At 47.1% G+C, this 25,263-nt stretch overlaps 1 protein-coding gene across 2 annotated transcripts in view; it reads left to right on the top strand.

Moving 5' to 3' along the window:
• PCDH15 (protocadherin related 15) overlaps window positions 1-25,263 on the top strand; it is a 320,955-nt gene that overhangs the window by 145,312 nt on the left and 150,380 nt on the right. For both annotated transcript variants that reach the window (XM_054382646.1, XM_054382647.1), the window contains 2 exons: window positions 7,791-7,899; window positions 16,437-16,549. In XM_054382646.1, coding sequence (XP_054238621.1) covers window positions 7,791-7,899; window positions 16,437-16,549 — 222 coding nt within the window. The remainder of the gene's footprint in view (window positions 1-7,790; window positions 7,900-16,436; window positions 16,550-25,263) is intronic.

A 25,263-nucleotide genomic window follows, 5' to 3' on the forward strand; every position in this document is an offset into this window, starting at 1 on the left:
GAGGAAAAGGTATTGCATGTTTTGCCCTAGAACTGATGGCATTTCCTTGTTTGGTTGGGTTTTTATCACCTGCTTCTGCCAGAGCTTGTGAATGCTTTCATCTTCTCTTGGGTTTTGCAGCACATCTGTTTATTCTGAGTAACCTTCCCTGCAAGGCTGCATAGGCATAGAATGGCTGGGTTGGAAGGGACCTCCAAAGCTCATCCAGTCCAACTCCCTCTGCAGTCAGCAGGGGTGTCCTCCACTAGATCAGGCTGAGCCCTGTCCAGCCTCTCCTTAAGTATCTCCAAGGATGGGGCTTCAACCTTCCTTGAGCAACCTGTTCCAGTGTTCCACCACCCTCATGGTGCAGGATTTGTTCCTAAATCTGCTCTTCTCTAGATTGAAGCCATTGCCCCTCATCCTATCACTGCAGGCCTTTGTAAACAGTCTCTCTCCAGCCTTCTTGTAGCCCCTTTCAGGTACTGGAAGATCATTAGGTCTCCCCAGAGCATTTTCTTCTCCAGGCTGAATAACCCTAACTCTGTCAGCTTGTCCTCATAGCAGAGGTATTCCAACCTATGATGACTTCCCTTGCCCTTTCTGAGGCGTGCCCAATGCCAACCCCCTGTGCTTTTTTCTTTGCCTCCATCTGAGTGTCCTTAAGTTCTTGTGGGTCCCACAAAGATTTCGCTCTTCCTTTTAATGAGTTCCATCTTTTGATGAAGTTCTCTGTTGAGGCTGGGAATGACAGTGATAATGGGTGGGGAGTTTTCTGTCTTTCACAAGTTAAATCAGCTACAGAGCTGTGAGGAGAGTGTACCTCTTCTGCTTTAGTCAGAAGACACCTTGGTAAGTGAAAAGCAGGAGATGAGCTGGCACCATGAGCTCACAGCCCAGAACCCACCATGTCCTTGGCTGTATCCTCAGCAGTGTGGGCAGCAGGTGGAGATCCCCCTTCTGAGATCCCCCCTTCAGTGCTGGGGCAGCTCTGGAGTCCTCAACACAGCAGAGCCATGGACCTGTTGGAGCAGGGCTGGAGAAGGAAACAGTAGTGATGGGAGGGGTGGAAGCCCTCTGCTGTGAAGTGAAGCTGTGAGGGTTGGGAGTGTCCAGCCTGGAGAAGACAAGACTGCAGGGAGACCTTCTGGTGGTCTTTCAGTGCTTCAAAGGGCTGAGCAGAAAGCTGGGGACAGACGTTTGAGCAGGACTTGTTGTGACAGGACAGAGGGGGATGGTTTAAACTATAAGAGGGGAGATTTGGGCTGGAGAGAAGGAAGAAATTGTTTATACTGAGAGTGCTGAGACACTGGCCCAGGTTGTCCAGAGAGGTGGTAGATGCCCCATCCCTGAAACCATTCCAGGTCAAGTTTGACATGGGGCTCTGCTGTTGCTGCAGATGTCCCTGACTAGTGCCTGTTCTGGGCTAAATGACCTTTAAATGTCCCTTCCAACCTAAAGCATTCAGTGATTATATGAACTTATGCACATCCTCTCACTCAAAGGGCTGAGTCAATCCTCCTCTTCCCTCTGAACCTCCAGGTGAGGATGGTGGTTGACATTGTATCCTTGTGGTCTCCTGGTGTGTTGCAACATCTGCGGGCTGTGATAAGTGGGACAGTTTGGAGGGCAGGACTGAGGCCTTGCCCCAGTGAAATGGGCTCTGGAGAGCTGCCCAGGCTCCGTGAGCCCTGACTGCTTTGCTGCCAAGCAGCACCACATCAGTGGGATGTGGGAGATGTGAGCAGCCACTTGTGTCTTTTACATTTTAAAGTGCTTGGAAAGAAAGAGCTATCCCTTTGTAATAATCACAGTTATTACTGCTATTGAGCAAAGCATGTTTTGACTGTGCATTTTAAAGATGGTTATTTTCCATTACAACTATTTGTACACCTCCTGGAATGATCCCATATGTGCTTCATTAACATAATGAAGGATTGCTTCATTGAGCAGTTATCATAGCATGTTTTCATAGTTTCAAGTTAAGTTCCAGTGAAGAAGCTACTTGCATTTATCTGAGCCTTAGTAAAACATTATGAAAGTACCTTTAGAGTTCTTTGCTTCAAGATGCAAGAGCCTAGTGAAATCAAAACACCTTTAAATCATCTCTGCATGTCAGTGGATTGTGACTGATCTTGTTGCATGATGTCTTCACCCTCAGTTAGTTTGCAGTTGACACTAAGTTTTGATCAGCTGCTCTACAGCGGGCCCCAGACCAGGGGGATGAGGTTCAACAAGACCAAGTGCTGGGTCTAGTACTTGGATCACAACAACCCCGTGAGCCCTCCTGACTCGGAGAAGAGTGGCTGGAAAGCTGCCCAGCAGAAAAGATCCTGGGGGTGCTGCCTGACAGCCAGCTGAAGCCAGCAGTGTGCAGGCCACCAGCATCCTGACCTGGATCACCAATGGTGTGGCCAGCAGGAGCAGAGAAGTAATTGTGCCTCTGTGCTGGTGAGGCTGCACCTTGAGTACTGTGTTCAGTATTGGGCTTCTCACTCCATGAACAGTCAAGTGCTGGAGTCTGCCCAGAGAAGGGCAACAAAGCTGGTGAAGGGTCTGGAAAACAGGGCTGGTGAGGAATGGCTGAGGGAATTCAGCCTGGAGAAGAGGAGAGGAGGCTGAGTGGAGACCTTCCAGTTCTCTACGAATCCCTGAAAGAAATGAGGAGGGTGTTGGTCTCTCCTCCCTGGTGGTAGGAAGAGAGGAAATGGCCTCAGGTTGCGCCAGGAAATGTTTAGGGTAGGATAAGAGGGAATATTTCCTCCCTGAAGGGGAGTGGTTAAGCCCTGGTTGCCCAAGGCAGTGGTGAAATTTTGGTCCTTGGAAGTGTTCAGAGAATGTGTAGATGTGGTGCTGAGGGACATGGTTTGGTGGTGGACTTGGCAGCGCAGGGTTAATGGTTGGAGTTGATGGTTCTGGATGTCTTTTCCAACCTTTGTGGTTTTATGGTCTTATGGTTTATGAGCAGCCCATTTCAGGGTGTATATTGTGCTTAGAAAAGCTGCTTATGGAATAAAAATGGAATGGATTTCATATTTCAGTTTTGGTTTCTTCATGCTGCGTCATTCTCTTATGCAACTTGCTTCTGCTTAGTTGAGTGCTGTGGTCCTGAAGTCTGAGTGTAACTGTTGGCAGGGTGATAGAGAATAACTTTGTTCAAGTAGAACCTGTAGAATTTCAAATACAGTTTTCCTAAATGCTGCTCTTGAGCTTCTCCTTGAGTTGGAAAGCAAAGCACACATGTCCTTGCTGCCCAAGTGATATATCCAGCAAGGATTATTTTAATCAAGGCTGAGAGACCTGGGGATGCTTAGTCTGGAGAAGAGCAGACTCTGAGGGAATCTTATTAATGTTTATAAATATCTGTAGGGTGGGGGGCAAGAAGAAAGGGCCAGGCTCTTTTCAGTGGTGTCCTCTGAGAAGACAAGGGGCAGTGCATGCAAACTGGAACATGGGAAGTTCCATGAATCATAGAATTGTCAGGATTAGAAGGGACCTCAAGGATCATCCAGTTCCAACCCCCCCCTGCCATGGGCAGGGACACTTTCCACCAGATCAGGTTGCCCAGAGACCCATCCAGCCTGGCCTTAAAAACTTCCAGGGATGGGGCTTCCACCAAAAACTTCTTTCTTGTCAGGGTGACAAAGCCCTGGAACAGGCTGTCCAGAGAAGTTATGGAGTCTCCTTCTCTGGAGACTATCAAGACCCATCTGGATGTTCCTGTGTGACCTGCCCTAGGTGACCCTGCTTTGGTGGGGGGGATGGAACTCGATTATCTCCAGAGGTCTCTTCTATTCTGTGGTTCTCTGATCTATTCTGATGGTTTGGTACAGCTAGCAGCTCATTATTGACAGGGCTAGGTCCATCCCTGTGACTCCAGCATAGGCTGAGATTTTTCAGCTTGGCCTGCTGAAACATCTCAGCTTTGTCAGAGTGCTTCAGCTGCTCTGTGACTTTAAAAATAGCATTTTGGTCTGGGACAGTTGAATGGATTATCTGTTCTCTCAGCACATAGCTTCCATGCAGTCCTAAAGCATTTTAAAAATGCAAAGCCATGTCAAATATATCTTCTTTTCTCTTTCCTTGTGCCTATTTCAAGCTCATCTTCCTTATTACACTTTTAAGAGTTCAGGTTTTTTAAGAGTCAAAAGTGGGTCCAAGGCATGTGACAAAGGACCTTGCCTGCTTGTTGGGAACTGTAGAAAAAGCCATGAGCATAGAGGCAGAATGGAAAGGTCCCAATTCCATGTTGGGAGTCAGATGCTCTGCACTCCCATGCCAAGAGCTGTGTGGCTGCAAGGCCTGGCTCCTGAGCCTGGAAAAACCTTGTCAGACCTCAGTAACCTGGAGGAATTCATAGAATGGTTTGGGTTGGAAGGAACCTTCAAGATCATCTCGTTCAAACACCCAGCATAGGCAGGGACACCTTCCACTAGGCTAGGGTGCTCGAGGTCTTGTCCAACCTGACCTTGAACACTCCAGGGAGGGGGCATCCACAAGCTCCCTGTGCAGCCTGTTCCAGTGTCTCTCTATGGCAGGTACAACCCCACCCCCCCCCACCCCTGCTCCCCACAAGGAACAAGAGCTGATGCTCAACACCCCCAGACATTAGCTGGTGCCTCTGGGCCCAGCAGTTCCTTTGTTTGCTTAGAGAACTTGGCCCTTTGACTAGTTAAGAAGCAGACTAGAAGGTACACAGCTAGCAGGGCATATATGGAGTCCTGCTATGGCCAGAAGCAGCCTGGCTGTCAGATCATCTCCCCTTATCATGGGACCTTGTCTGAGGAGTCCTCACCCCTCACCTCGGTGAGTGTATATGTGTATATCCTGGGTAGCTGGGGGGAGGTTTTCCTTTTGTGAGTGAGTGTGTGCACATTTTGGTTCATCTCTCCCAACAGGTTAATTAGTTGTGCAACAGTATTGTCCCACCTCTCATCCAAGTCTGTAATCTTCTGGAGCCTGAAGGAGAGCAGATTAATTGCAATCAATCCACAGTCTTCAGGTGGCTGTGGCTGTCTGGTTTGTTGGTGCCTTCTCGACACTCACCATCCTCACTGTAAAGAATTCCTTCCTAACATCCAGTCAAAATCCCTCCCCTCTCAGTTCAAAGCCATTGCCCCTTGTCCTGTTATTGCAAGTCCTTGGAAAAAAATCCTCCACAGCTTTCTTGTAGCTCCCTTCAAGTACTGGAAGGCTGCTCTAAGGTCTCCCTGCAGCCTTCTCCTCTCCAGGCTGAACAGCCCCAGCTCCCTCAGCCTGTCCCTGCAGGAGAGGTTCTCAAGCCCTCTGATCATCTTCATGGCCTTCTCTGCACCCTCTCCAATATTTCTTATGCTGGAAACCCCAGAACAGTGTTCTCAGTGAGGTCTCACCAGAGCACAGTAGAGGGGGAGACATCACCTCCTTTATTCTGCTGGTCACACTTCATTTGATGCACTTTTTGATGGCTTCTCCATGGGCACAGTGTGGGAGGAACAGTTTGTGTTGTTGGAGGTGACCATATGGCTACATAGCCAGAACTCTCCCCTCTTGCAAAGTGCCTGGCACCTATTCCTGTCCAGGTCTCCTCCTCCTGGCTCACCTCTCTTCCCTCTAGGTTTACTAACAGGCATCATTAAAGCTCTTGCAGATTTCTTCTAGATCTCAGCAGAAGGATTTCTGCAGGCTGTGCCAAACCTCAGCTTCTATGCTTTCTATGCTAAATTTGAAGTCCCCTCTTGCAGAACCTGGAGGGTTAGCAGCTTTTGTGGTAGGTATGACCTCCCAGGACCACAAGGTCCTCACAGACCCTGGCACAAAGGGCTGAGGCTTGCTAGGAACTGATAAACATCAGCTTGGTGTCCTCAGACATTAGCTGGTGACTCCAGGCCCAGAAGTTCCTTTGTTTGCTTGGAGAACTCTGACTAACTAATTAAGAAACTGACCACAAGACAATAACTCAAAAGGTATAAATGGAGTCCTGCTATGGAGGACCTCCTTGAAGGAGTCCTCACCCCCATCTTGGGGTTATTGCCTGGAGAAGAGAAGGCTCTGGGGAGACCTAATTGCAGCCTTCCAATAGCTGAAGGGGGCTTACAAGAAGGCTGGAAAGGGACTATTTGCAAAACCCTGCAGTGCTAGGATGGAGGGGCAATGGTCTGAGATTAGAGAAGGTTTAGGTTGGACATTAGGAGGAAGGTTTTTTGCTATGAGGACAGTGGAACACTGGAACTGGTTGCCCAGGGAGGTAGTTGAGGCCCCATCCTTGGAGAGGTTCAAGGTTAGGCTTGACAGGGCTCTGGGCAACCTGATCTAATGGAGGATGCCCCTGCTTACTGTAGAGGTTGTTGCACTAGATGACCTTTGGAGGTCCCTTCCAACCCAAACCATTCTATGATTCTATGTATATCCTGGGTAGAGATGAGGAGATTTTCCCTTTCTGAGTGTGTGTGTGCACATTTTGGTTCATCTCTCCAAACAGTTTAATTAGTTGTGCAACAGTATTTGCCCAACTGTCATCAGAATCTGACATTTTATTGCACTGGAAGGAGACAAGAGGGAATGCTTGTAGCCTGAGGGAGAGTAGGTTTAGTTTGCATCTTATGAAGAAGTTCTGCAGTACAAATGTGGTGAGACTCTGAAACAGGTTGGCCAGAGAGGCTGTGGATGCCTCCTCCCTGGGGATATTGAAGGCCAGGTTGGATGAGGCCTTGAGCAGCCAAGTCTAGTTGAGAGGCATCCCTGCCCATAGTGGAGAGGTTGGAGTAGATGATCTCTGAGGTCCCTTCCAACCTAGGCCATTCTATGAAATCCACAGTTTTCAGGTATCTGTTGCTGGCTGTCTTGTGTCTGCCTCCATGACAGCTTTCCAAAGCAAAAGCTGCCAGGGTCAGTCAGATGTGGAACAAAAGGCATCTGGTTTTTCATAGAAGTTCTTAAACAGATCTGCCACACAAGTAGAAGTTCCAGGCGAGAAGGGTGGTAGTGATGTGAAAAAGCCTGGAGTGCATGAATTCGTGGAGAGACTACATTTCTAGTGGAGTAGGCAGCCCAAGGTTATTGAAACTGTTCTTTTAGAGCTGGCAATGACAGGTCTGGGGTTAGCACTGGAACCTGTGGTATGAGAGTACAAAGCACAAGAAGCCTTTAGAGAGCACTGGAAGCAGAAGTGAGGGCTAATTGCTGTCAGTAGGTACAGTTGAGTTGGTAGCTAAAGCAATGGGTGTCCGAATATGGGATGAGATGAAAGCCTGGGAATGCTTTTTCTGGCTTTTTATGTCCATGTTTGGACACAGAACTTCTGAACACTTCTGTGACTTACTGCAATGTCCATGCAAGCTCTTCACATGTACCTCTCCTTGAAGTGTCTATACCTTGGCTTAAATTTATTTGCAGTATGTATTCCTGTATCACAGCTGCTCTGGCTCCTAATGAGTCTCAAATTCAGCTTGGGTTTATTTCCCTTTTTCAAGCATTTGCTGTATTTCACTGCTGTGGTGATATCTGAAATGTCTGGTTCAAGGGGTTTCTTACAGAAGCATGCTCAGGCATTTTTGCTTCGACATTTGTGAGCCTCCTTTGCTTGCAGTTGCTATTATACTGTAAAATGTATCTGTAAGAGGTTGCTGTAGAAGGATGGATGGATGGATGTTGCCTACTTACTTTTGCTTTCCAAAGGGACACGTGCTGTAACCGTTCTGAAATATGAGCACTTTTTCTCCTGCAGCTTCAACAAATACCCTTTTGAGCAGAGCAGGTTTCTGTGAAACCTAAAGATCTGCCTGCTGGCTTTCCTAATTTTTGTTTTAAATCTGTCTGGTTTCTCATTTCAGGCACTTGTGAATCCCATCAGTGTCACTCCACCCATCCAAGCCATAGATCAGGACCGAAACATCCAGCCTCCTTCTGATCGACCGGGCATCCTCTATTCCATCCTAGTTGGTTGGTGTCTGCTACTCTTTGCTATCACTCACAATCAGTTGCTTGATTATGAGCAGCCAGGAATAGATCCACTGGAGAGAGTGGAAACCTAACAGAAAATTCCTGCTGTGGTCAGTGGGATGTTTGAAATCATTGTTCTACCTATTTTCATCCTACCTATTGGTGTGGGATTGCAATTCAGAAGTGTATTTCGCATGGCTGCATTGATTTATGATTATTTATTCAGATTAGATCCAGACTTGTCTAGTTTAGTGAATGGAGCAACACAGGCCGAAGGAGAGAGACTTCTCTGTGCTCTCTACAGCTGTGCTGCACTGCAGTTTTCACTCACTGCTGCAAAGATGCAATAAAAGATGCTAAGGAAAGGCAATTAGATCAGGTTCCATTCCAACACCCTTCTGGCACAGAGCAGCTTCACGGAATCCCAGCGTGGTGGGGCTTGGAAGGGACCTCTGGGCATCATCCAGTCCAACCACCCTACTAAACCAGGGGTACCTGCAGCAGCTTGCTGGATCACACTATCCAGGTGGGTTTGAAATGTCTCCAGAGGAGACTTCACCACCTCTCTGTGCAGCCTGCTCCAGGGCTCCAGCACACTAAAGAAGTTTCTCCTCGTGTTGAAGTGAAACTGAATGGGTTTTACTGCAGCCTCCTTTAATGATGTCTATGCTTTTGCATGCTTCCCCTTGTGATTTAATGTTTGATCAGTTGACTGTGCAAGTTCCTGGCCAGAGAGGAGTGCAGTTCTAGAAAAAGCTCAGGGAACAGCCACTTGGATCTGCTGCATTCTATTTTTCTTTTCTTTCCTGCTCTTTTCGTGTGTTTGGCCTTCTTTTCCTATTGCTTAGCCTGTATGACTTGATCATGGAAAGGCTGAAGGAAATGGTCTGCAGTTACAGTCCTCTACTTGCCCTGCTCTTCCCAAGGTACAGAGACTCATGCTGAAGCAATTTCTGTGCTAGTTCTGGTGTGGAAAAGGAGATAGTAGGTTTGATGGTTTGAGAAGTTTGTGATTTTAAGATCTGTCTCAAGAGGGTACAGAGAGAAGGGTGATGAAACTGGTGAAGGGTCTGGAGAACAAGTCTTGTGAGGGGCAGCTGAGTGAACTGGGACTGTTTAGTCTGGAGAAAAGGAGGCTGAGGAGAGACCTTCTGGCTTTCTCCAACTCTCTGAAAGGAGGTTGGAGCCAGGTGGGGGTCAGTTTCTCCTCCTCCATAGTAAGTGACAGGATGAGAGGAAACAGCCTCAAGTTGCACCAGGGGAAGTTTAGGTTGGAGATTAGAAGAAATTTCTTCACTGAAAGGGTTCTCAAACAGTGAAACAGGCTGTCCAGGGACCAGACTTGGTAGAGTAAAAGAATAGCTGGGCTCAACAACGCTGAAGAGCTTTTCCAACCAAAATCATTCTATGAAATGAATCCCTGCCTTGGCACCAGCTACCACTGCACTGAATGTGTAGGTCCTCAGCTCTGTGTGCAAGGTGCAGCAGTCTGAACTCACTCAGTGCCAACAGACAGGTCCTGAGGCATTTCCAGGGCTCTACTCCCAGGACTATGCAAGACTCATGGCCATGACAGATCAGCCTCAGCATGACAGAACTCATCATCCTCTGTGTAAAGAAATAAGGTTTGGTTTGGATAGCCATGAAGCAAGTTTGGATAGACATGAAGCTGGATTCAGAGCTGGCAGAAAGCTGTCAAGCAGTCCTCTGGCAGCCAAACTCATCTGTAAGGAGATTTGTAAACACTTGTGGAGTAAATAAGGTGAGTTTCTGTTTGAAAATTGCCTTGCTTTAGTTATTCACTGTCTTGGCTTATATATAAATTCAGCTGTTGGCAATAATGCTCTTGTGACTTTGAGCAACCTGCTCTAGTTGCAGATGTTCCTGCTTACTGCAGGGCAGTTGGTGTGGGTGGCCTTTGAAGCATCCTTCCATCCCAACAATTCAATGATTCAGTCCATTTTTTCTTTACAGTCCTTTGCATAACTCTTCAGGAGTGAACCTGGTAAAAGTTGTGTGTCACTAACCTTTGGTATTTTTAATATTGGAATGACTTGTTTTGACCTCCAAGAAATCATTCAGACAGGGAGCTTCTCCTCCCCCTCTACTCTGCCCTAGTGAGGTCACACCTGGAATATCACATCCAGTTCTGGGCTCCCCAGTTCAAGAGGGATGGGGATCTGCTGGAGAAGAGTCCAAGGGAAGGTTGCAAGGATGATTGAGGGACTGGAGCACTGCTTGATGAGGAGAGGCTGAGAGCCCTGGGGCTGTTTAATCTGGAGAGAAGACAAAGAGGGGATCTAATAAATGTGTATAAATATCTGAGGGCTGGGGGTCAGGAAGGAAGGAACAGCCTCTTCTCACTTGCACCCTGTGATAGGACAAGGGGTAATGGATGGAAACTACACCACAGGAGGTTCCACCTCAACATGAGGAGGAACTTCTTCACTCTGAGGCTCACAGAGCCCTGGAGCAGGCTGCCCAGAGAGGTTGTGGAGTCTCCTTCTCTGGAGACTTTCAAGACCTGTCTGGATGTGTTCCTGTGCCACCTGCACTACATTCTCTGCTTCTGCTCTGGCAGGGGGGTTGTACTGGAAGATCTCCAGAGGTCCCTTCCAACCCCTAACATCCTGTGAGCCTGTGACTATGGCACTTTGGTTTGAGGAGTCTGGGGGCTCCTCAATGGAGAAAGACTCTCTCTTTTTTTTTCTATTTTTTTTTCTTTTTTTTTTTTTTTTTTTTTTTGCCATGGTCTTCAAAAGGATTTCTTTTAGACTTAAAGTCTGTCTTCATCTCTGCCAGTAAGAACTGCTATTTATATATAATATTAAATCTTTTCACAGGAAATAGGCCTTGTGGATATTTCTCCTTATATAGATTTTTCCTTTGCTTTTGATCCAAGCCTAGCTCTTCTTTATAGCTTCAAATTTGTCTTTTTTTTTCCCCCATTTTTTTTTTTAATCACTAGAAGCTCAAACCTCTGCCCACAGAATGAGAGGCTAAGATACTTACCCAATATGAGAACGATTTGGAATTGTATTTGATTTGACTGAATTTTAGTTTGGTTCTTCTTTTACCCTGCTTTCTTCCTCCCATTGTACACCTGTATGAGTCAGGTCCTGGCCCTGCTTTGGGCAGTTATATACCATAGAATTGGTTAGGTTGGAAAACACCCTTAAGATCATCAAGTCCAATCATTAGCCCAGCTTTGCCTGGTCCACCACTAAAGCACATCCCTCAGCACAGTATCTGCACAGCTTTTTAGTCCCTCCAGGGATGGGGACTCCAATACTGGCCAAGGCAACTGTTCTGGAGCTTGACAATCCTTTCAGGGAAGACATTTTTTCCTCATGTCCAACCTAAACCTCCCCTGGTGCAACTTGAGGACATTTCCTCTTGTCCTCTTACTTGTTACATGGGAGAAGAGACCAAGCCCCACCTGCCTCCAACCTCTTTTCAGGCAGTTATAGACAGCCAGAAGGTCTCCCCTCAGCCTCCTTTTCTCTAGGCTGAACACCCCCAGTTCCCTCAGCTGTTCCTCCCCAGCCCTGTTCTCCAGACCCTTCACAAGCTTTGTTGTACTTCTCTGGACCTGCTCCAGCACCTCAATGTCCTTCTTGGAGTGAGGGGCCCAAAACTGAACCCAGTGTTGAATCTACTCTTAAGGACCTGTTCCTGGTAACAAGCCCAGCATCCCTGCAGTGATAACTCACTTCTACTTGATGTGGCTTAGTAGGCTCATCCCTAAGTGCCCATAAGGATCTCTGCCTGTCATGCTTTCAGGTGTTCAGGTAAATGCATCAGTGGTGCTTTCACTACCTCTGGTCATCTTCCCCATGTGGGAGGGTGTGAGTGAACCTCTCCAGTTCCAACAACAACAGATTCCCTTTGTAGCTCATTGAAAAGGAGTTAAACTCAGTCAGTGAGGCAACAACAAATGCCAGTGGAAGTCTGGTTGCACAATCACTGCTGAAAACAAGAGTAACTTGAGGAGTGAAGAAATAGCCCAGGTGTGTTAGCAGCCCATTATTTTCTGCTTGCTTTCCCATTCTGGCCTTGAACTGCAGTACTCTGAAAGGATATATCAGGGTGTCTGAATGGACTTGGTCAAGCAATTATGGACTGATACTGATACAATGATAGAAGATCAGGTCTTAAATATTCCTGAGGGTCATCCTAAGACTAGATAACTAGTTACAGTGCAGTGCTACTGGGATTGCTGACTTCTCTTTAAGGTATTGGCTGAAGTACCCTGTGACAGAACTACCTTCCAAGGAACAGTCAAGTGCCTCAGAGAAGAGGATTGAGCTGGGGCTACACCAGAATATTTCATTGCTAAATATCTTGACATATGGAAAGATGATGCTTGGCATTTTTCCCATGAGCAGCTGTGTCCATCCCTTGGCTTTCAGGAATGTTAATATTTTGGGGTCATTGCAGTAGGCACACACAGAGTATCTGACATACACAAGTGTGTAAGCAGCATGCAGTGTGTGTGCGAGGAAAAAGGGGGAGAAGCCAGCTCAGCTCCTGTCATTTGCACTCTCACCACAGTTTTTTCCTCAGTGCTAACTGCATCACAGCCCTATGCTACTCTTGTATGTCTGCCCAGCCCTGTTTGAAGGTTTTTATTTACTACTATTTCTCTTCTCTGAGAAAAATCAATTTTTCCTTTAAACCATCAGCTTCTGGTCTTCACTCTGGAACTGTCTCTCTGATTTCTCCTGCCAGTTTTGGACAATTCATGTCCTATTTGTTTGATATTGAAATAAAGAGCCCCAAACCCCACAACAACATTTGTGGGGGTTTCTCTCAAGTCCTGTGAGCCCCCTGATGCATGTTTGCCTGGCAGGCAGCATGCCCCACAAAAGCCCTCCTTTGCCTCCGAGAAAAGCAAACCTAAGAGAGCTTTTCACCCTGTAGACATTCCCCTCTGCTCTAAGATCATCAAAGCAGAAGAGATAGTGTTCCTTCCTGGGCTGTCAGCTCACTGCTTCTGTTGTCTAAATCAAAAGAGTGCAACCAGAGGTTTGTTGAGCACTCACTGCTCATTTTTGATGTGGTTGGTGTGAAGGGTCTAGAGAAAAGTCTTATAAGAAGCAGCTGAGGGAACTGGGATTGTTTAGTCTGGAGAAGGGGAGGCTGAGGGGAGACCTCATTGCTCTCCACAGCTCCCTGAAAGGAGGTTGGGGTGAGGTGGGGGTTGGTCTCTTTTCCCTAGTGTCAGATGATAGGACAAGAGGAAATGGCCTGAAATTGTGCCAGGGGAGGGTTAGGTTGGATATCGGGAGCAATTTCTTTCCTGAAAGAGTGGTGAGGCTTTGGAAGAGGCTGCCCAGGAAGGTGGTGGAGTCACTGTCCCTGGAGGTGTTCCAGAAAGGTGTGGCCATGGCGCTTTGGGACATGGTTTAATGGCCATGGTGGTGTTGGGTTGATGATTGAACTCAATGATCTTGGGGGTCTCTTGCAGCCAAAACAATTCTATGATTCATCTCCACATGCTGAAGCAGAGAAAAGAAACCACATGCCATCCTTCATGTGCTCTCCCCCTTTCTCCAGGGTCCTTATGGACCCACTAAGACATGCTGCACCACCACCCTAGACCTCCAAACACACAGCCCAGGTGAGTTTCTGGAGGCAGGAGACTCGGAGCTCAGCCACAGAGCTTTAGGCCTCCTCTTTTGCTGGATTACATCTTCTTGCAGGTTGGACTCCTGAGGCACTGGCAGCGTAGGGGTGGTGTGAAGAGTTCTCTGATCTCCTCTCAGGGTAATCTTCTCCAGGCTAAACAGCCCCAGGGCTCTCAGCCTTTCCTCATCAGATAGATGTTGCAGTGCCTTCATCAGCCTTCCTTGACCTGCTGGCCACGCTCTTCTTCATGTGCCCCAGGATACCCTTGGCCTTCTTGGCCACAAGGGCACATTGCTGATCAGCTGTGAGATGCCAGAGTTCCTGCTATTTCCAACCTTCTTGTCTTTCTGAGCCCTCCTCTGTTCAGATTTGTGCTCTCCTCTGCCAGCTGAGAGTCAGGCTGGCTCAGGGCAAGTCAGACAGTTAAACCACAACAAAGTGAGGATGAGACACAGACTGGAGAAGGTGGGTACAATGTTCTGCCATGCAGATGAGCAGAGAACATCTCCTTGTCTTCAGCGAAAAAAAAAAAAAAGGGGAAAAAGAGGTAGTTTCTGTTCCTTGAAAGAGTGGTTAGGTATTGGCATAGGTTGCCCAGGGAGGTGGAGAAATCACCATCTCTGCAGGTGTTCAAGAAAGGTGGGACATGGTTTAATGGCCATGGTGGTCTTAGTCTGACAGTTGGACTTGGAGATCTTGAAGGTCTTTTTCAACCAAACCGATTCTCTGACAGGTGAGAGACTTGCTACACCTACTTACTACTTTGTCCTGCCCTGGCAATTAGTGTTCCCTGAGAATCACATGGCTCAAAATCAGCTTAATCCTTTACCCCTCCTGTGGCAGGCTCTGCTCCCAGGGCCTCTTGGCTTGAGCACACCACCATGGGAGAATTTTTTGGGGGCTGCAGAAGCTGGGCACAGCAGCATCATGGCTATCTTCAGCCTTTGCATAGCCATCCTGAATCTCCATGAGGACACAAATCTGGGCAGGCTCTGCCTGCTGATGTTTTAACCCTGTTGGAGAGTGTCCTGGAAACACTTTACAGCTATGAAGATCCTATTACGTTCTGACATTAAGTGGAAGCTGTTAGGTGAGGTTTCATCTGGTGCTTCCTCCCTGATGAGAAACTTCTTTTCTTGGAAGGGTTTCTAAAAGAATGTGTCTATTGTTATTACTGATCTATACAGAGGGACCTTGACAGGCTGGTCAGATGGGCAGATTCCAAGGGCATGAGATTAACATATCTAAGTGCTGGGTTCTACACTTTGGCCACAGCAACTCCATGCAGTGCCACAGGCTGGGGACAGAGTGGCTGAGAGCAGCCAGGCAGAAAGGGATCTGAGGGGACTGGTGGACAGTAGCTGAAGAGGAGCCAGCAGTGTGCCCAGGTGGCCAAGAAGGCCAATGGCATCCTGGCCTGCATCAGGAAGACTGTGGCCAGCAGGAGCAGGGAACTCATCCTGCCCTGTGCTCAGCACTGCTTAGGCCACCCCTTGAGTACTGTGTCCAGTTCTGGGCCCCTCAGGTTAAGAAAGATGTTGAGTTGCTTGAACATGTCCAGAGAAGGGCAACAAGGCTGGGGAGGGGTCTGGAACACAGCCCTGTGAGGAGAGGCTGAGGGAGCTGGGGGTGTTCAGCCTGGAGAAGAGGAGGCTCAGGGGAGACCTTACTGCCATCTACAACTGTCTGAAGGGAGGCTGTAGCCAGATGGGGGTTGGTCTCTCCTCCCAGGCACCCAGTGACAGAAGGAGAGGACACAGTCTCAAGCTGTGCCAGGGGAGGTTTGAGCTGGATGCTAGGAAGAAATTCTTCCCAGAAAGAGAGGTTGGCCATTGGAATGTGCTGCCCAGGGAAGTGGTGGAGTCACCCTCTCTGGAAGTGTTCAACACAGACACAGCCTGGATGAGGCGCTTGGTGCCATGGTTTAGTTGATTAGATGGTGTTGGGTGATAAGTTGGACTTGATAATCTTGAAGGTCTTTTCCAACCTGGCTAGTTCTGTGATTCTATATGTTGTTAACAAGGCACTAAAGAGCCTGCCCATTGCTGCCACAGAGGCTACAGGTATTTAAAATGATAAAATCTCAGTGTTAGGTGGGTAGCAAATTCAGTTTCAGCAATGTGGTAGACAGAAGTGGGAGCTGATTTGTTGTAGTGAAAGTTCATTTCTCCACTTTTCTGATTGGATTTAGACAGAATCTCCCAGAAGCTGAGCATTCCCACCTGCTGGGGGGTGTGTTCAGGCTCTTTTTGTTCTCAGGCATTTCAGGATTCCCAGCTGAGATGAATCTTCAGAGCAAGGAAATAATGATCATATGAAACACTGCACAGAATCACTGAATGGTAGGGGTTGGAAAGCACCTCTGGAGATCACCCAGTCCATCCCCCTGCCAAAGCAGGATCACCTAGGGTAGGCTGCACAGGAACACATCCAGGTGGGTTTTGCAGGTCTCCTGAGAAGGAGACTCCACAACCTCTCTGGACAGCAGGCTCCAGTGCTCTGTCACCCTCACCATAAAGAAGTTTCTCCTCATCTTGAGGTCAAACTTCCTGTGTTCCAGTTTGTACCTGTTGATCCTTGTCCTATCACTGGGCACCACCAGAAAGAGCCTAGCACCTTCATCCTGACACCCACCCCTCAGATGTTTATAGACATTGAGAAGGTTCCTTCTCTTCTCCAGACTAAACAGCCCCAGGGCTCTCAGTCTTTCTTCCTAGGGCAGATGTTCAGTCAGACACCACGTTAGTAGTATCTGTAAGCTCCATTTACACATGATGCAGCATTTTATTCTGTTTGTAGAAGGATTAGTTTATGTTCCTTTGCTGTCTAATGAGTAGAATAAATCTTCTGTGTGATGGAGTCTTTCCCAAATGGCCTTCGTTCAGACCTCCATCTGTTTTTTACAGGCACTCCCGAGGATTATCCCCAGTATTTCCATATGAATCTCACAACAGCTGAACTGACCCTCCTGAAGCCAATCAACAGGGATTTACACCAGAAGTTTGACTTGGTCATTAAGGTAAGTTGGGATGAATTCCTATTTTTTGTATGCTTTTGGAAACTGCTTTAGTAAAGGAAAGCTCTAGGGTGGCTTTGCTTGGCTTTCCTGCTTCTTTTTCTTGTGATGCATCATTTGGCACAATCACGGAGAAGAAGGGTGTGAAGTGTGTGTGCAAAGCAAGTGGGTGGTGGTAGAGCTCTAACGTGTCCTGTGATGCTGATATTGTGTGAGCAAACTTAAGTCTTACAACTTGTACCTTTGCTTTTGATGAGCTCAGCTGTCCTCAGAGTGCATTTTGTTTCTAGCTGACCTCTTCTCCAGATCACAACTTGTGCTACAGAATCATATGGATACAATTAAGTGTCTGAGTTTGAGGATTAAGGATTTGAGGATTAAGAGGAAAAGAATAGGAGATGAGGAGATCAATATTTAATTGCTGGACTTACTAAAGGCAGTAAGCTATTGAAGTTTACTTTGAGCAGAACTATAGTTCTGCAAGTTCTGCTGCAGGTGGAGTTTATGTGAAGGGACTGTAAAAGTCAGCCCAGCAAAGCCAGTCTCTAATGCCAACAGAGCAGAATGACGCTTGCTTCTTTGGGAGACAGGTCTGGAGTTGTCCCTTGAGATGCTGTCCAATGACACAGACAATTGTATAGGCTTGGCTGGATTTATTGGTGAGCAGAGGAGCAAATAAAAGAGGAAGCAGACAGCAATCTGTTTGAAAGTAGCAGCTTGCTTCTGTATTGATCAGAGTATTTCAGGTAAAACAAGGAATGGCCTTTCCAAGCTGCAGGATGTTTTAGCACAGGGATGTCAGAAAGCTCTCCCTGTTTGTGTTATTTAATCTATTGCTAAATCCAAGGCTTGTAAGAATTATCTATTTGCCTCTACTCCTCTGATTTTTGGAGGTGTTAAAAGTGGTACTGACAGCAAACAGTCCCCTTGGCAAGAGCAGCTCCTTCTATAGCAGCCTTTGAACCTCTCTGAGTCATGTGGCATAGCTTGGCTAGCTCCCAGCCTCAGTGGTTTTGGCCTCTCACAGTTAGACCAAAAATGCTTCATTTCCCCTTACGGAAAATCTGAGTAGGGTTTTGTTCTTTCCCTCCCCCCCACTTCAGAGCAGAAGCAAAACTCAATCTTTCAATCATTTTAGGGTGGGGGGAGCAATGATACACACTGCTGGGTCTTGAAATAAGGAGAGAGCCACCAGGATCTCCAGCTGTGTCAGTGCCTGTGCATGGCCATGCAAAAGCTGCTTGTGGCCACTACAACTTGTAGGAGCTGTTCTTTTTTACACTAACTCTGAGAACTGATTAAGCACAGGAGAGTTAGGGACAGATTTACAGGCTCCTTCTGTGCATTCCAGTGAGGGCAGCAGTTTCTCTAGCATGATGGCAATAAAACACATAGGGCTTTATTAATGCACAGATCCTTTCTACATAGGGCAATGAAGCTGGGGAGGGGTTTGGAGAGCAGGTCTTAGGAGGAAAAGAAGCTGAAGGACCTGGGATTGTTTAGCCTGAAGAAGAGGAGACTGAGAGGAGACCTCATTGCTCTCTAGAGCTACCTGAAAGGAGGTTGGAGAGAGGCTGGTGCTGGCCTCTTCTACCAAGTACCTAATGACAGGAGAAGATGAAATAGCCTCAAGTTGCAGCAGGGGAGCTTTAGGTTGGACATTAGGACATATTTCTTTGCTGCAAGAGTGGTCAGGCATTGGAACAGGCTGCCCAGGGAGTTGGTGGAGTCACCTTCCCTGGAGGTGTTCAAAAACAAGTAGATGTGGCACTTTGGGGACAATCTGGTGGTCATGGAGGTGTTGGGTAGAAGGTTGGACTGGATGATCTCAGAGGTCTTTTCCAACCTTAATGATTCTGTACCTTCTAAGTAATTTAGCTGTGAGTATAGTGTGAGAGGAGATGAAACAGAATTGTGTCTTAGAGGAAATTTTAATAGCTCAGCACATTTTTAAATGCCTCTGTTAACTTCCTGCCTCAGCTGACTGTGCATCTGTCTGCTTAGAGTAGGATAATTTGTGATTGGATCTGGGGGCTGGAGCATCTCTCCTGAGAGAGAAGCTGGAGAGTTGGTTTTGTTCAGCCTGGAGAAGAAGGCAGCTCCAGGGAGACCTTCCAGCAGCCTTCCAGTATTTAAAGGGGGCTACAGGGGAGCAAGAGAAGGACTTTTTACAAAGGCATGGAGTGACAGGATGAGGGGTAATGGCTTCCGACTGGAAGAAGCTGGATTTAGATTAGGTATGAAGAAATTCTTCTCCAAAGGGATAATAAGGCTCTGGAACAGGTTACTCAGAGAAGTTATGAAGGCTCCAGCAGTGCTCAAAGCCAGGTTGGACAGGGCCTTCAGCAACCTGGTCTAGTAGGAGCTGGTTGGAACTAGATGATCTTTGGGGTCCCTACCAAGCCAAACCACTCTAGGATTCCATGGATTTGCTTGGCAGATGAGCATTGCTGATGTTTAATTGCAACCTGAGATACTTTCAGCCTTATTTGGTATCAGCCACTTTCCAAGCAAGGTGACATCTCTTTCGTTGGGGCTTTTTTCTACAAAAACAAAGAACTTGTAGAACCAAATAAAGAAGAGGCAAATGATCTGTTGCTAAACTTGACAGGTTTTTGATTTAATCTTGTTAGACTCCCATCTTCCCATCTTCAATTAGCTGTGAAATCTGCATACAGACTCTGCTGCTTAGTTCTTCTGTCGGAGGAAAGGAAGTGTTCATAGAATCATAGAATTGTCAGGGTTGGAAGGGACCCCAAGGATCATCCAGCTCCAACCCCCTGCCATGGGCAGGGACACCTCACACTAGATCAGGTTGCTCACAGCCACATCCAGCCTGGCCTTAAACACCTCCAGGGATGAGGCTTCCACCACCTCCCTGGGCAACTTCTTTCAGTGTCTCACCACCCTCGTGGTGAAGAACTTCTTCCTAACATCCAGTATGAGTCTCCCCACTTCTACTTTTGCTCCATCCCCCCCCCAGTCCTATCACTCCCTGGCACTCTCAAAAGTCCTTCCCCAGCTTTCTTGTGGGCCCCCTTAAGATATTGGAGGGTTCAAAGCCAGGTTGGATGGGACCTTGAGCAACATGGGCTAGTAGGAGATGTCCCTGCCTGTGGTAGAGAGGATGGAACTAAATTATTTTTAAAGTTCCTTCCAACCCCAACCATTCTATGATCATTCTGTAATAAATTATTTTTGAGATTGCTTCCTATTGTGGAGTTCTGTGCTCACTGGGATAGATGAAGAAAATTAGGTGGACAAACATCTAAATATAGAAACTAAGAAGTCAGGAGTTAAAGCCTTGTAGCTCCTTGTTTGATTTCCTTGTTGCTGCTGCTAAAATTCAGCAGCCACATCCAGCAACACAAAACATCAATTAAAACCAGAATCACCAGCATTACCCTGGTGTGGTTCCATGTTCTGTGCATTGAACTAGCAAACCCTGTCACTCATGGAAATGCTTATGGGCATTAAGTTCATATTGCTGTGTTCTATGTGCAGTCAGGGGAAATGACCAGTCTGTAAGATCAATAACCTGCCACCTGCTAGGATTATCAAATTTTGAGTGCTGTGTTGTTCAGGCATCTTTTGAACCTAGGGAATACCTCAGGCTTGCACCAAATGAAACCCTCAGACTCTGGTGTTGCCCATTCTCAAGTGCTGAAGTTGAGCCTGGTTCTATTTTATCTTGTGTGATGTTGAAGCTCAGCATGAGCTGTCAGTGTGCACTTGCAGTCCAGAGAGCCAACCACATCCTGGGCTGCAGCAGGAGAAGTGTGGCCAGCAGGTCAAGGGAGGGGATTCTCCCCCTCTGCTCTGCTCTGCTGAGACCACACCTGGAGTACTGCATCCAGGTCTGGAGCCTCTGTTACAAGAGGGATCTGGACATGCTGGAAGGTGTCCAGAGAAGAGCCACCAGGATGAGCAGAGGGCTGGAGCACCTCTCCTATGAGGAGAGATTGAGAGAGTTGGGGCTGTTCAGTCTGGAGAAGAGAAGACTCCCAGGAGACCTTATTGTGGCCTTCCAGTATCTGAAGGGGGCCTACAAGAAAACTGGGGAGGGAATTTTTAGACTATCAGGTACTGATAGGACTGGGGGGAATGGAACAAAGCTGGAAGTGGGGAGATTCAGGCTGGATGTGAGGAAGTTCTTTCCCATGAGGGTGGTGAGACCCTGGAATGGGTTGTCCAGGGTTGAAGCTCCATCCCTGGAAGTGTTCAAGACCAGGCTGGATGAGGCTCTGGCCAGCCTGATCTAGTGTGAGGTGTCCCTGCCCATGGCAGGGGGGTTGGAACTGGATGAGCCTTGTGGTCCCTTCCAACCCTGACTGATTCTATGATTCTTTGATTCTATGTTGCCCTTTAAACAGAAAATAATTTTATTTTTGCAGGACTCACTCAATTTCATCTTTAATATATTCCCTCTTATATCACCAGATCAACTTCTTTTTTTTGTTGTTCCTGCCAAAATATTGTGGAAAAGAGTGAAATGAAAAAGGTGCTTAAGTCAATAGACGAATGTTAGAACGCATGGAGGAGGGTGGGCAGCAAATGGATGCACGCAGCTGTGGCACAACTGCCTTGCTGATAAACACTGAATTCTCTAAGAGATAGACAATGGAAAAAAGCTAAACTGTTTATAAGAAATGTTGGGTTTCAGCCTCCCTGCTATCTCTGGAAGACCTTTGATGATAAGCTAGAGGCAAACTTCTTGTCTCTTCTAGGGAAGCTCTGTTAGTTCCATTCCCTGTAGAGCAACAGAGGCTTTTACAAGAGGACATAGAATCATAAAATGGTTTGGGTTGGAAGGACCCCTAAAGGCCATCTAGCCCAATCCCCTCTGCACTAAGCAGGGTCATCCTCAACTAGGTCAAATTGCCCAGAGCAATTGTCCAGCCTCACCTTGACTATCTCCAGGGGAGGAGGCCTCAACCACCTTCCTGAGTAACCTGTTCCAGTGCTCCACCATCCTCATGGTAAAAAACCTGTTCCTAACATCCAGTCTAGATCTACTCTTCTCTAGTTTGAAACTATTGCCCCTGGGCCTGTCCCTGCAGGCCTTTGCAAACAGTCTCTCTGCAGCCTTCCTGTAGGCCCCTTCACGTACTGGAAGGTTGCTATTAGGTCTCCCTGGAGCCTTCTCTTCCCCAGGCTGAACACCCCCAGCTCCCTCAGCCTGTCCTCACAGCAGAGGTGCTCCAACCCCCTGAGCATTTTCATGGCCCTCTTCTGGACTCTCTCCATCAGATCCATGTCCTTCCTGTATTGAGGGCTCCAGAGCTGCACACAGCACTGCAGGTGAGGTCTCAGCAGAGCACAGGAGCAGGATCCCCTCTCTCCATCTGTTGGCCATGCTGGTTTTGTTGCAGCCCAGGCCGTGATTTGCCTTCTGTGCTGCAAGCTTACAGAGTCTGCTCACGTCCAGCTTCTCATTCACCAGCACCCTTAAATCTTTTTCTACAGGGCTGCTTTCTATCACCTCCTGTGGGGGTTCACTTCCGTTCGCTGCAGAGCAACAGAGGCTTTTGCAAAAGGCCCTGGGGGGGCTTGTGTGTCCTACTGAAATTTCCATGTGGCAGCTGCAAGGCTGTCACAATAAGCATGTGGAATGAGAGGCTTTAAGCTGGCAGGGCTCTCCAGTGTTAGTAGTCCTGTAACTGAAAATAGTCTCTATGAGACCCAACATATGTAAGGCTGGGAACATGATGACTTATGAATGTTCTTTCCCTTTAGTGCCATTGCTTCTCTTCTCAAAGCTTACTCCCGAGAGGCAGAAGCACACCATCTAATAACAATAATAATTCCTTTTTTGAACTCAACTACTGCTTTTGGAGTAATTTTTGTGGATCAATACATGTGTGTTGATTGAAGCTTTTTGTCTAAAGGGCCTTGCCTGTCTCCTTGGAGGCAGTGTGGAGAGAGAACCATCTCCTCTGAAGCAGACCTGCTTTAGAGAAGGTAGATGCCAGAGACATCAACCCAAAGCTGCAGTGAGCACACCTTCAGCAGCCTCCAAGGCTAAAAAATAATATCAGCTTTGATCAGCAGCCCTGCTGAAACATCTCTTGAGATTCCTAGTGAAATAATAAACAAATTGTCACAACTACAGCTCCCTTTCTCCTGGAGGACAGTGCTTTGTAACAGGAAGGCATGGCATCTGTTTACTCCTCAGTAGCTACTCGATCTCTCTCTTCTCCCTACTAACAAGTGATAGGAGGAGATGAAATGGCCTCAAGTTGCACCAGGAAGGGTTTAGGTTGAATATTAGAAGAAACTGTTTCACTGAGTGGATTCTCAAAGACTGAAACAGATTCCCCAGGGAGCTGGTTGAATCCCCATCCCTGGAGGTGTTTCAAAAGTCAGAGATATGGTTTAGACCTAGCCTTGGCAGAGTTAGAGAATGGTTGGACTGGATGATCTTAAAGGTCTTCCAGCCTCAATGATTCTGTGATACTATGATTCTGTTCACCTCTACTACCTCTTTGCTTGTAGAAGAGGATATAGCTGCTTGAAGAAAATGCCAGCAGCTTCAATCACCCTTCCTACTTAAAACATGACCATTGCCCTGTTACCACCTCTAAAAAATGTAGGTGAGCTTTCCTTTCATTTATTTTTGCAGCATGTGTATCATGAAACAAATGGGAGAATGAATCCAATCAATACACTTTGATCCTTTCCTGTTTTGGAGATTGATAAATAACCAATCAGACCAAACCTACCCTGGCAGTTATCTTATAATCAATTTACAGAGTGAATTGTCCACTGGAGGCTTGCACAGGCCACAAAAATGGTAAGCAATGGAAATGCTGCACTACAGAGGAGTTTCCTGCCCCTGTAAGAGACCAGATTTTCAGGAAATCACTGCAAATTACCATGCTGGGTGGTAATTTAGTTTCTGTGGGCTCGTGTTTCTTTCAGAGCAGGCTGAGGATGGGGAGATGGAGGACCACAAAAGGCTCTCAGTTTGATTTGAAGAATGTGTGAGTGGAGATTTTGGAGGGCAGTTGTCACTAGCAAATCATTAAATGGTTTTACTTCATAAAATGCTTAAAACCATCACTATATTTCTTAGATTTTTTTCAGTGTGCTGTGAAGCAAAGAAAGATGCTCCCCTGAACAAACAGTCATGTTATTTACTGTGACTGCAGAGGTTTCAGCCAAGGGGCTCCAACTGAACATGGAAACAGGGATACAGATTGAAAGGGGTAGGGAAAGGGTCTTCATACAATCATAGGGCTCTGGCAGTGACATCAGCCAACTCCTGTAGTATATGTGAGTGCATCCCATCAGATCCTCTTCATTCATACATATCCAGTTAGTTTCAGTGTATCCTTAACCTGATCCTTCTCTCTCTTCCTTGCTCCAGACTTTTCTGTGGGTCTCAGGCATGGAGACTGCAGAAGGCAGGTCTCACCTGCAGAGACTGAGACAGTCACACCATTGAGCATGGCAGCCTTTTCCATGTCCCCTGTCACCCTGTCCCGCTCAGCAGCAGCCCTACGCTTTTCCTGCTCTCCCCTCTGCTGCTGCTGGAAACTTTCTTGTTGCCATTCTGTTCCAGGTGGGCTTTGGCTTTTCTGAGCCTGCACTTTAACTCCATCCTGCAGGCTCAGTGTTTCTACAGTCCTCCTGTTCACCTTTCTCTGATTCCAGTTCTTGCAGACTTCCATTTCTTACGTTTGAGCTTTCTCAGGAGCTCCTTGCCTACCCACACAGACCTGCTGCCAACTGGTGTTGATTTCCAGTTTGTTAAGGCAGATCATTTTGGAGAAGGAGATATCTGAAAGGCAACCAGTTCTGCTCCACCCTGCTTCTCTCCAAGGCCATATCCACTGGGATTCTGCCAAGCAGATCTTGGAGTTTTAATTCAAAGTCTGCTCCTATGCTGTGTATTAGTATAGAGAAACTTCAGGAGGGGCTTCCCAGAAAAGCTATGAGAGCTTTTCTTGTGTGGGCATTCCCTTTTTTCTGTGCATAGGAAGGTGGTCCCCCTCCACCCCTGCTTTAACCATTATGAAATCCCTCCTGCTTGCATCACCCTGCAGGTTTTGGTGGCCAGCCTGAGTCACCACTTCCTCACTTGGCTGTTGGTTCTCACCTCCTTGACAGCTTGGTGAGCTGGCTGACATAGACGCTGTCACCCCACATTTCCTGTGCTGGTAGTAAAGATGAGGATTGATGGTAGAATGGCAGATAGACTTCGCAAGAGTGAATGAATTGGTGATAAAATCGCTGATAAAATTAGGCCCAGCTTAAAAATAAAGTGAAACAAGTCAGAAAAGAACACCCTGGCCTTACAGGCAGAATGATGGCTTCTGGCTTGACTTGAGAATGAGATCTTGGCACTGTAGCTGATAAGAGAGCGTGAAGGTTGGCCCAGTCATCTGTGGCTGTCAAAAAAGAACAAAAGGGAAAAAAGGGAAATTGAACATTAGAAATCATTAGGAAAATAGAGGACAGAAAATAATCACTGTGGGATTCATAGAATCCCAGGTTGGAAGGGACCTCAAAGATGATCTAGTCCAACCTTTCAGGGTAAGAATATAATTTAAATGAGATTGCCTAGCACCCTGTCATTGTGCCCAGCACCCTGGATTGGGCAGATCCAGGCTGGCTGTGTGTCTTGACCACACCGCACAGCTCTGGTGTCTGTCCCAAAAAGGACTGAGAAGAACTGAAGCAGTTTCTGGTGGTAAGACACTGGAACAGGTTGC

Source organism: Indicator indicator, chromosome 7 (assembly GCF_027791375.1).
Source record: "Indicator indicator isolate 239-I01 chromosome 7, UM_Iind_1.1, whole genome shotgun sequence".
NCBI lineage: Eukaryota > Metazoa > Chordata > Aves > Piciformes > Indicatoridae > Indicator > Indicator indicator.